General features: G+C 39.3%; 1 protein-coding gene across 3 annotated transcripts; it reads left to right on the top strand.

Annotated features, from left to right (window-relative positions):
* Positions 1–3,327: 3,327 nt before the first annotated feature.
* Positions 3,328–10,730, top strand: LOC122864772 (DEP domain-containing mTOR-interacting protein-like). Of its 3 annotated transcripts, none has more exons than XM_044172401.1 (5): positions 3,328–3,611; positions 6,968–7,123; positions 7,785–7,855; positions 8,815–8,919; positions 9,331–10,730. In XM_044172401.1, exons 1-5 carry the CDS (start codon positions 3,593–3,595, stop codon positions 9,457–9,459), a joined length of 480 nt encoding a protein of 159 aa, XP_044028336.1. In that variant the 5' UTR covers positions 3,328–3,592; the 3' UTR covers positions 9,460–10,730. The 3 variants fall into 3 exon arrangements, with proteins under 3 accessions (XP_044028336.1, XP_044028337.1, XP_044028334.1); XM_044172402.1 differs by having other exon boundaries at positions 3,334–3,611; positions 7,785–7,850; XM_044172399.1 differs by having other exon boundaries at positions 3,334–3,611; positions 7,785–7,850; positions 8,780–8,919.
* The last annotated feature ends 1,423 nt before the right edge of the window (positions 10,731–12,153 follow it).

Below are 12,153 nucleotides of genomic sequence, written 5' to 3'. Positions count from 1 at the left end.
TCTAGTACGTACAATTATGACAAAAAACTGAATGTATATGACTCATTAAAAGAAGAAAAATGCTGCTATGATAAAGTTGACTCATTGACCTTTAACAATACTTCCAGAGCTTCAAGGAATTCTAATAATTGAGATTACTGTTGGAACAGAAACAGTTCAAAGGAAATTATTGATTCCTACAACAGAAAGCAGAAAAATGAAGTCATGCAATACGAAGAGGACAAAATTGCAACTTGACATTGATCATTATCTCTTAGAGTGATAACAGTCTAACAGACACTGGGGTTGGATCGATATGATGCAGAGCTTTATGGAAAACATGGATAGCTTGGATAACCTGGATAGTTTAACATGAGTGCTAGCTAAAATCCAAGGACAAGGACATTTGCATTCATCAGACAATGCAGTGACAATGAATAATATTGAATATAAAATACAAACCACTTTCACGTTAGAGTTTCATATAATGTAGAAGAAGCTTTGTCTACCATCTTATGCCATTGCAGCTGAATATAGGCTATAATTTTGGATTTGAAACTATCCGGCTTCACATTTACAAACTTAGTATTGTAATTCTCTCACGGACGTTTGACCTTAAAGTTTGCATATATTAGCCCTAAATTATGTGGTCATTATAATATAAAATAAAGTGAAAATTTCAATATACCAGGTTTGGGATGATAACATAGTTAGTAACTTTTTGAGGATTTCAATGTTATTTATCTAGATACTATCAAACACTGAGATCAGTTTGGCCAAGATATCGCTGACATACATTTTTACATTAGTACCTACAATGTTGTTGATGTACAGTAGCTGAATTGATGACTGAAAGTAGATGCTTTGTAGAGTACCTTATAATTGCAAATACTAGTTGACACAGATCTCTTTCTGTCACCTAGAGGATCACATGGCTTGGCACATCTGTAAGAAACTACAAACCAATGTCAGTTAACGCCATGAAAAAAATACTAATGTCAGCATGCTAACATGCTCACAATGACGATGCCAACATGCTGATGTTATTAGGATTCATCATCTGGTAACCATGACTGCCTGTTCAAAATTTCATCTGAATCCATCCAATGGTTGTTAAGATATTTCAGGACCAAAGTGGTGGATCGACTGACCAACTTTACCATCTGTGGAGCCACGCAGAGCCTAGCATGACCAACAAATATTTATTACGCCACATATTAAATGACAGCCAACCTAATGTTAATAATTGGGACAAAGTTACACAGCTTGCATCATTACCACACCTACACTTTCACTGTCACAACAAATGTGTAATGTGTGTAACTGTATAAACACAAAGCAGTGCATTAACTGAGCAAAACTGTCCCTGGATTTTTTTGTGTTTTTATGTCTTGTTGTCATCATCTGTCCGTCACTATCACTGTGTTGTTATCTTCAGTTTAAGAAGCCATGTTGGCAGCTTGACTCATGACCAGGAACTGAAACAGCAACACTCACTGATTGATCACTGATCGGCTGTGATCTAAAGAATGTTCCTCCTGCAGTTAGAAAAGAATGTGGATTTATCAGAAGCATGTTTACTCTGTCTGCAACATGTTGTTGTTGTAGTTGATGGCAACGGCAGCGGCATATTTCTTCATTGTTGTAACTCTCGCCACATTGTCCAAATGACTCAGCTGATAGATTCAGTAATGTTTAGTTTGAGAGCAAGTGCTAGAGAAAGAAGCCATTTATATGTAATGTATCTGCATTAAAACACTGTATATCTATTTAAATATGTCCACATCCATTTAAAAATGATAACATGGACAGATAGACCTGGGGTTGCATTTATAGACAACGCTCTTTTCTCATTTGAATATACCGTTTTTGTAACAGTAGGACATTTCTGATCACACAATATATGAAGTTTTTAAAAATAAGATACAACTAAGGCTGCGCTCGTTTCTCTGCGCTGTATCGACTGCTTTTGTCTTTGTCCTCTGTCCATCAGAGCAGAAATTATCCTTGTGTTTCCTTTTCCTCTCCAGCTGCAGCCTCCTTTAGTCTGCATGGCAACCAGGCTGAATCTCCTTTTCATGTCTACCTGGTTTTTAAACATTTTGTTTGCTTAAGAGCTGCCAAACTTTCTTGGTATTAAAGCTTTTTCTAAAGTTGCTCAATGCAAGATTTTTGCCATCCTCTTATCAGTATGGAATCACAAACTGTAGCCTGCAGCAACTGATGGAGCAAAAGGTTAAACACAGATATTATTGATATTATTCAGCCTTCTCAGGAACAGTCAGTACTGGTTCAGTTATTAAAAGTAGAAACCACATATCCTCAAACATGTGGCTCGGTGCCTTGCCTAACAGTTGAAGCTGAGGAAATGATTTTACGTAAGTTTAAGTTAGTGTGTGGAGTCAAACCAGCAACCTGGAAGACTGCTTGTCCTTCAAGCCTCAAGGGGAAGACACGAGAACTCATTAAATAATGCAATAATAATCTTTGTAATCAAACCCTCCAGAGCCACCTGATTTTTATTCTTTTAAAGATTTAATTTTTTGAATTTCTCCATTATTATGATAATGATAGCTGGAGAGAGAGACAGGAAAGGCAGGGGAGAGAGAGAGGGGATGACATGCAGCAAAGGGTCCAGGCTGGAACTGAACCCGAGCCGTAAGGACTCAGCCTTCATACGTGGTACCCGCTTTACCAGGTGAGCTACCGGGGCGCCCCCTGATTTTTATTCTTTACCATTTTGTGCCGGTTTAATGTTTTTTTGATATCTTCTAAATTGTTTTAGTAGAAGTTCTATCTTTTGTTTTGATCCTGAAGGGCTTACTCCCACTCCACTCCATCCCCAATCTGTATTTAAAATTTAATTTAAAAGATTGAGATTTTTTTCAGATTATTTTTGCTTTAATGCAAATAATTTGAGAGGCTTTCGATTTTTGTAATTCCATGAATTGTTTGTTCTTTTCTGCACAGTAAAGATTTTTCTGTACGGTGCAGGACAAAGCACTGTTATTATGCTTAAAGTTCCTACCAATGATTCTTTCTATGAGATAAAGAAAACTTTACATGCAGCATCTTCAGGTTCGACCATGGAAGCAGAAGCTGGATGTTGTTTAAAAAAAAAAGCTCTTATTTCATATTTAGATTAATGCACAAAGGACTTGAGCTTTGAAACATTTCTGAAATGTTGTTTTGAAAAGTGATACATAAACTGTAGTGTATCGTTAATATGACTTTACTGTTACAGAGAGGGAAAATTCTACTTGAAATGTGTCTCCTCCTCCCTCCTACTGAGGGTCAGTTTGTTTGTTCATGGGTTTAATATTTAGCTCACACACACACTTTTTTTTTGCGAACCGGATGACTACCCTCGCTTTGAGATCTGTAAACACACACAGACAGACTTAACGGACCAGCTGATTTAGAAAACTGGTAGCTGTCTCATTGTGCAGAAACTCATTTAATGCCAGAGATCTGTTACAGACTGATGGTCTGTCTGTCCATGTGTCCATCTGGCTTTTTGTCAGTTTACATGAGCAGTTAAAGGTCTTCCTTCTCTGGATTCTTCCTCAGCAGCTTTTTTCCTCTGAACGATTGGCTAAACGAACGAGAAGAGATGGGACCTCGTACAGCCGGTAAGAACTGCTACATCCTGAGCCCTGGAAATGTCAGACTCCCCACTTTATCAACATCACCAGAAACAAATAATGTAGTAAAGAGGTCAGGGGTCAGAGCCTTTGTGCCCTCAACAAATATTCAAATAGTTATATGTGATTTCAATTTAGTCACAAAAATCTCGTGCTTTAATGCTTAAAGACCATTTTTGCTGTATCTTTCAAACTCTGCTGTCACTAGTTTCACAGTGTTGTGTTTTTAACTGAGAACACTCTTTAGAAGTTAATGTGGTAGATCAGAGCTGTGGTAAATCATAACACCAGTTTTCCAATTCTTGAATTCTTCATACTGTTTCACTTTTGTTGGTTCCAACTTAGGGCTAACTCCTGCAGTATGTCATGAGAAGCATGTGTGTGGACAGAACAAACCACTGGGCCATGTTTTTACAATATGTGACGAGTAAATAAAGAGAGACTTGCTCAGTTAGTTTTCATTTTGAGTAGTCAAGTAAAATAGAAACCAAACACTGGTCCTCTTTAAAATCCCTTTAAAGAACCCGTCTTTAATAGCTGACTATAGTTTTATCTCTTTGTGATGAAGATCATCAGATGCACCCATACAGTGTGAAAGTGTGAATGGGGATGAATGTCATCAGTTATAAGCTGTTATAGCAAGAAACAATAGTCAGAAACAAACTGACTTTACATGGTGAAAAAAACTGAAACAGATTGTTGGAAATGTAAGATGAGTGGTGTGTACTAAAATGCATTTATTATTGTTTGTTTGATAGAGAAATTACTCAGGAGCTGTGGGAAACAATGAGTAAATTAGAGCTGAGTAAATACTAAATGTAAAACACATAACTTTACTTCACACAACACTGACATTTCCGAGCAGTTGATCAAGCATGTTGCTGCCAGCAGAACCTGACAGTTAGGGGACAATCCTTTTAACTGCCAAACTAAAACTAGACTCATTTTTTAAGAAATTATTTTGGTCATGTTTATGACAGTAACCTGGCTACCAGAGGGAGTAGTGGATGAATTATTATCCCAAACAGAAAGTGTTGTTGTTAAGATGAGACAAAGGCCATGCCATGTTTCATCAAACAGTAAACAAATGAACTTTATCATTTTATTGTCTGGGTGTTTGAGGTCATCTTCCATGAGTCACTGTGTCATCCTATCATAAAATGACCCAATTAAAATTGTGCGTGTGGAGATAAGATTCAGAACAAGCACCATGTCCACTGCATAAAATAAATGGTTCTTCATGCAATATTTTCAGATTGGTAAATCTTTGCCACATAAGCATATGAGACCATCACCGAGTGGTTAATGGTAAAGAAATTTAAAAAAGAAATTTAAAAATGCTACATGTGACAACTTTATGATGGTTTTTCTGCTCAAAATCACTGAAGTATCAAACGCCCTGCAGACTTGAAAGGTGGATGGTTGACAAGGTGAATGGGCCCAAAGCCTGCCACTATAATGGAGGTCCAGGTGTGCAGCCCATGTCACGCTAGAAGTCTGTGTTGACTTATTTAGATATTTACCCATAACCCCCATCTTTCTCTGACTATAACCACGTGGTTTAAGTGTTAACTTAAAAACTAAATCATAGCTTTTTCTGCTTTTAGGTTGTACTGTATGTAGTCGAGAGACAGACAGGAAATGTGGGGGGAGAGAAAGCAGCTGACCAGTCAGATTTGAATTGGGGACACTGAGGTTACATGGTGAACATCTTCATCTGCTAATCCACCATGACAGCAGAATGCCTCAAGCAAATATTCTAGGATTTTAAAAATCAAGGAAATGAATAGTCAGCATTTTGGCAGATTTGTTAGTTTTAGTGTAAACTTGTGCAAAATATGTTACTTTACTTACTTTACTTTAGCAGAGTTACTTTAGCAGAGTACCAAATTCACTCCAAAGTAGTGCTTCTGTCTTGTATCTTACCAGATATCAGCTTTGACAAACTGAATGTCCAGTTTTTTACTAAGCTACCTGCTGTAGCTCAATAAACTCCCCACTGGAAGGGTTTCAGGACAGCACGGCGGACACAACTCGAGCCACTTTTTGAGTTTTATTGTGCACACATACACAATAAGCATCCACAAGCTAGTTATGTGTAACATTTAGCTCGTCAATTAACTACTCAATTAAGTTGCTAGGTTGTAAACCTGCAATGAAAACACAAAACAAACATCAGAATTAACTAATGAAATTGCACAATCATGAGACATTAATTCTTAATCTGAATTACTAGCACTGCCAGTTTACAGACACTCACCGGCAAGCGCACCAGCCCTGATCAACAACAGAGTGAAAATTTAACCTAGGTGACTAACTTCACATATACATACGCAAAACAAATAGTGGCACCTGCTGGAAAGTTCTACACTGAAGGTTGAAATTGTTCTTCATGTGACATTACACTCTGTGGTAACTGCAATATTACAGTAATGCATCACATTTGCTTTAGCACATTGTGCTGGTTTACTACATTACGCTAAAACGGTTACCCTGTTTATTTTCTGTGGGAGTTTCGTCTGCAAAAGCAACCATGATGCTCACTTCTGCAGCGGTGGTTTTGGGGGGGGGGCGTTGCTTCCCTCACCAGCACTGCATAGTGAGTGATGATAATAGCTGGTTTTCATTTGTCAGAAGCAGTTGTGGTGTTAACATTTACTTATGTCGAAATCAAATTTAATCATCTTATCCCCATTCATTTCTGTGTTTACACTGTAGAAATGAAACCAGGTCTGTGGAGATTCAGGCACAGAGAGATGTGTGTGTGTGTGTGTGTGTGTGTGTGTGTGTGTGTGTGTGTGTGTGTGTGTGTGTGTGTGTGTGTGTGTTCACAGACTCTCTAGGGGCCAGGGGCCAGAATAAAAAAGGGACATCTCCTTCTCCACACACACGGCAAACAAACCAAAGTTGTCAAAGCAAACAACCAAAAAGGCAACAACACAATACAAAAACATACGTAACTAATTTCACACACCCTCACTGACCCAGAACAAAAACAGAAACACAAAGAAACCAACACAACACAATAAAGCACAACAAAAATGGAGGAAAGGGTTCATTTTTGGTCAGTAGTCAAACTAGAGCACTTAGACCGATCAGAGGGCAGTTCGGGGGCATTTGGGCTGCACATCTGTCCGTCTTAGAGCAAAAGGGCATATGTCAGCCCCCCAGCCAACACCGTGACCTCTGTCTTTCTTATCTCTGCTGTTTAAGGATGCGTCGGCTGTTATCAAGGCATGTTTGAACAGAAACGGAATTGTTGGAAGTTAAACACAAAACTGGCTTAGTTTTGATTCGGATCATTGCCATGGAGCTCTCCACCTGATTTCCTCTCTCTCCATCAGTGGCTCCTTCTAAGGAGGTGAAGGCGGTTGCAGGAGGAGGGTGTGGAGATCAGGGAGGAGCCCGGCTGAGGAGCAGCAGTGACGGCAGCAGATACAGCAGGAGAGGAGTCGTCCTGACCAACTCCTCCTCATCGGTGCTCTCCAACCCCAAATCAGGTAAAACAATAAATACCTGTACAGGTTTGAGATGTGATCTTTTTGCATTAAACCAAAAAGCCTTTGAGTCTTTTAACGTTGTGTAGGTCTAGGACAGTTTAGGAGACATTAGGTATTTACGGTACAGCTGCCATGTTTTATTCATTTGAAAGTCAAATACAAAGACAAACAACAGCCCAGAAAGAGTGGTGTTCGGTCCGTCGGGTGTAGGAAGGATTCAAAAGGATGTCTGAGTGAAGAGGAGAGCTGTCAGTCATAGAGTCGATCAATCCTTTAAGTGACATCTGTATCAGGTCAAAATTGTGCAATGGTGTTGCGATGCTATAACAAAGACTGACAGTGACTTACTAACTTGTTTGTGGTAATTATATTAAATCTCAATATTAATTTAACAATTGTTGCATATTGAGATTGAGTTAGGGGTTGAAAACAGGTAACATCTCATTTTGCAATGAAAACACATCATATGCAGCACATACAGGTTTAACTGTTGTTTTTAGTGGGTGGTTAACTGGTGATGAAAGGGACTTTGATCATTTACTGTATGTATTGTTATCATTTGCATATCATTTGTTTAATCTGCTTGCAATGTGACTTGCCATTGTTGAAAGAAATTAGGTTTATATATTTATTTTGACATTTTTACTTGTTTCATGTTCAGTCTTGAAGAGACCAGTGAGCACAGAAGAGCTGCAAAGGCCAGGAGGACCCTACATCAAGAAAACATGTACAGTATGTTAACAATTTAACCTCTTTTAACAGTTAACACTGGGGGAAAGCCTTTTTTATTAAGCTGAGAAGGGATGAGAGACTGGAGCTTCTCAAGAACAAAAAGGAAATGTACTGTCTGCACGAGGCACATGACATTTTACCAAATAAACCCAATAACTCTTATTTAACAACAGCAGTGGTGGAAGAAGTACTCCGATCCTTTACTTGAGTAAAAGTACTAATACCACACTGTGGAAACAGTCCACTACAAGTTAAAGTCCTGCATTCAAAACCTTACTTAAGTAAAAGCATGTGAGTATTATCAGCAATATTTACTTAAAGTATCAAAAGTACTCATTATGCAGTAAAATGGTCCCTGCCAGTGTTTTCCTATTATATCTGATGTTTTTGGATTCATATTACTGCTGCATTAATGTGTATGTTGGTAGGTTGAGCTAATTTTAACTACTTTATATATTGTTTGGTAGTTTAATCTACAGCAGTGTCGCTGTCCTGTGAGAACCACGTATCTCCAAAAACTTTCCATGAGCTCAGAAAAACAGCCTGTTTTCAGCTCTGTGACGATACATTTTCCAGCTGATCCGAGGGGGGGGGGGGTTAAAGAGTTTATTTAGCTTAAGAAGAAGGAGAATTTTCTCAACCCATGAAGGAAAACTTAATCCTTCAGTGAAAAAAATCACATTCAAAATGTGGAGAAACATAGTTTTCATGGACAGGAAGGGGATGAAAATTTGTAGTGGAGTGAAAGGTACAACATTCGCCTCTGAGATGTAGAGGAGTGGAAGCATAAAGTTGCATAAAATGGCAAGAACCTCAAATTTGTACTTAAGTACAGTAGTTGAGTAAATGTCCTACATTCCACCACTGAACCACAGCCTGTCCTGCAGCACGTTTAGGGCTTTTCTCCTGTCGTGTCTGCTACAGATGACCGTCTGACTGACCGCTCTGTGTGTTTCCAGATTGTGGGCGATGCAGTGGGTTGGGGGTTCGTGGTGAGAGGAAACAGGCCGTGTCACATCCAGGCTGTGGAGCCCTGCGGCCCAGCCGCTGCTGCTGGGATGAAGGTAGGCATCATGGGAAATGTAGTTAGTGATGATGGGTGTTGCTTTGATATATTTAAAAGGAGGATCATTATATTCTGAGGCCCCAGCTTTTGTGGACAGAAATGAGCTGAATTTCTAAGACAAGTTGGGGGGGTTTCCATTAATTTCAATAGTTTGTGTGGATGTGACATCTAGTGGCCAATAGAGGAACTGTAGATTATTATTTCTTTCTTTTTTTTCTTCTGAATAACTTGTGAGTAGAAAGTGCAATGAAACTCAGTGGACCTCTTACATTGACTATCTGCTTTAGATGCTTCCTTTTTACCTTTTAACATTCCCGTAAATCACATTCAGTGCCATCAAAGGTCTACAAGTGAATTTGTCTTTGACGCCCTCATTCATTCATTGCTCCCTTCCCTTCTTTACCTACAGGTTTGTCAGTTTGTGGTTTCGGTCAATGGGCTCAATGTTCTCAATCTGGACTACCGGACTGTCAGCCACCTGATCCTAACAGGACCCAGAACTGTGGTTATGGAGGTGATGGAGGAGACTGACCACTGAGCAATGAAAGAAACACTGATGGATGGACAGTACAGTAGAAGCTGAGAATGCCATGTACGGCGCTCTGGCTTCTTTTATGAAACAGTTACTAATACGCGTGTCCTGTCTGAGGTCTTCTTCAAAGGACTGCAAGAACACAATAATGAAACAGGAGATAACCTTGTTAGGAATTACATTGGAAACATTCTGTTTATGTTGAACTGACAGAGGGCATTTGTTTTCAGACAGGCTGGGTGAAGATATAACTTTCAGATCAGACAAGATCAACACTTGTTGAAACAAGCAGCCAGCTTAATGTTGGAGCAAATACTGAGCTAAACATTGGGCGAAATATCCAAACATGATGACTAATCTGTTTGAAGCTACTAAGTCACTGCATCAAAAAAATTCCACTTTCGTGGCCCTTAACTCATCAGCATTATTATCTTTCTCCGGTTGAACCCAGCTGACACACAAACGGAAATTAAAACAAATAATATGTTGATAGGATTCTTGGTGGATTATGAAATATATTGGATCTAATGGTTCAAATTGTGATAAGTCAAAGAGATGTTTTTGCACGTGTGTTAATGGTCAGGAAGTATTCCTTAGTTTCACAACCATTTTTAAGTAAGACGATGAAAAGTGGCATCATGCGACTTACAGTTTTGACAATAGGCCACAAGGCCAAAGTTTCCACATAGCACGCCACTGTTACTGTGGGCTTGATGCAGAAGTGCTCCTCTAATGGCTACTACATGCTGTCACCCAAAAGAAAATCATTGTTGAAGTGATGGGAAAACCTCCGTTTCTTTCTTGAGATAAAAACAATTGCTCTTACTCCCTGAAAGGCTTAAAGAGATGTCTGTTTCAGGGGGTGTTTGCCTAATTGACAGGTATGTCAGCCTATCATAGTCAGCCATGGTGGTTGCCTCTTGCTCATCTTACCTGAGCTCCACCCAGACAGCAAATGTCCCCAAATTTGTATTTTTTCACTCCAACTGTGGTATTGTTTGTCTTGGATTTTCTGTTAATGAAGTTTGAGTTTCTGTAGGAGGCACTATTTTCTTTGTCTCGGCAGAACTACCCAGTTCTTTTATTTATTCCAAACAAGTATTCTTCTAAACTGAAAACTTGTTGCTTTTTGTTCGAAAGAGTTTTTTTCTAAATAAAGATCTGCCTGGCGCCAGATGTTTCTGACACAAAACCTTCTGAACTGGACGACCTCCTTATACTAAATGATCATAGACAGGAGAAAAATGTGTTTATAATAAAGTGCTCATGTGAAGGTGTTTTGAGACACACCTGCATTGTGTTGTCTTACAGTCTAACCCTGGAAGTAATCATGCTGTTGACATCGCTCCAGCAGTTGTTGTTTCCTTCACTGGGGTGGTTTGGACTTTTAACCCCGTGTGCCACCTCACTGCCTCCTCAACACACAAACACATTACCTGCATGTGTCACAGCAGCATTTACACACATGCGCACGCCTGGAACCACCAACACCCCCCCACCCCCACCACCACCCCGCCCCCCTCAGCTGTGTTTGCTTTTCCATCCACTCCCTGCGACGTCTGATTCCCAGAAAGGAAGTGAGGAGTGTGAAGATTGTGTGAGGTAGATCAACAATTTTGAGAGGAAGCAGACTTTAACTGAAGTGCTTTGTTTTGAAGTCTCACTTTATCTCATTCCTTTATCTTTTTATACCTTTGCACTGTATCTGTTTTTACTGTGTTTGTGGGACTTTTCTCTGTTCATTTGTGTAGTTGACTCCAGATTCGACAGAAAGTGAAATATCTCTCTGCGGGGTGATTCTGGGGACTCAGCATCTTTAATGGTGGTTTTCAGAGAGGCAGTTAGTAGAATCATGGTTGGATACTAATTTAAAATACAGAGTACTGAGGATTTTATTAAGAAACTAAATATTAAAAAAGAGGTCTCACTTGTGCAATACAGAATTACAAGTAGAGATTAAGCCTGGTAAAGGCTTAACAATATTTAGAATACTGCTTTAATTGCAATTTTATAAGTATTATAAGTATTTGTGTTATGCTTTTAATTGCTTTGCGTCATCTTTTTCTCTCTTTTGTTTCTTCCCCTGTAATTGTTTGAATTTGTTTGATTTTGATCGTGAAACTACTTTACGCTGCATTTCTCATGTGAAATACAAAGAGAATATAAACAAAGGCTTCATTGATTGATTCTCGAAGTTAATACACAGTTTGTAAAAAAGGTAAATATTGTCAAGAAGTCGTGTGTGCGGTTCAAAAACATAAACTGGTGGAGCCGGGAGATGGAGGGTTACAGTAGACTGGAGGTGAAGTGGAGGTCAGAGCTGCTTCACATTTAGGTTTTGAAACACCTCAGATATGTTTCAACTACACATATGATGAGAGCAGTTCACTGACAGGGCAGTTTGCAGTTTTACCAGGTGGTGGCAGCACCTGTGTGTGTGTGTGTGTGTGTGTGTGTGTGTGTGTGTGTGTGTGTGTGTGTGTGTGTGTGTGTGTGTGTTTAAAACAGCAGCTGAAAAACAGCAGAGTGAAACTCGGTGCAGTCTATGTGTTGCTTTAAGCTCTTCACTTTCGCTGTTCCTGGGTCAGATCCGACATTCAGGGGCTTTCACCCTACATTAACAGATTTTTGGCCATGTGGGTGCAACAGAAACAAGCTGTAAACACAACACTGACTTACTATAACCCTTTCAGTTGTTGA

Source organism: Siniperca chuatsi, linkage group LG17, assembly GCF_020085105.1.
Source record: "Siniperca chuatsi isolate FFG_IHB_CAS linkage group LG17, ASM2008510v1, whole genome shotgun sequence".
Lineage (NCBI taxonomy): Eukaryota > Metazoa > Chordata > Actinopteri > Centrarchiformes > Sinipercidae > Siniperca > Siniperca chuatsi.
The sequence above is the reverse complement of the archived record's forward strand: the minus strand, read 5'-3'. Positions and strand labels throughout refer to the sequence as shown.

Bases quoted from the DNA above. Each gene is read 5' to 3' on its own strand.
- LOC122864772 (XM_044172399.1), top strand. The intron at 7,124-7,784 runs GTAAAACAATAA...TTTCATGTTCAG, and splicing joins GCTCTCCAACCCCAAATCAG to TCTTGAAGAGACCAGTGAGC. The intron at 8,920-9,330 runs GTAGGCATCATG...CTTTACCTACAG, and splicing joins CCGCTGCTGCTGGGATGAAG to GTTTGTCAGTTTGTGGTTTC.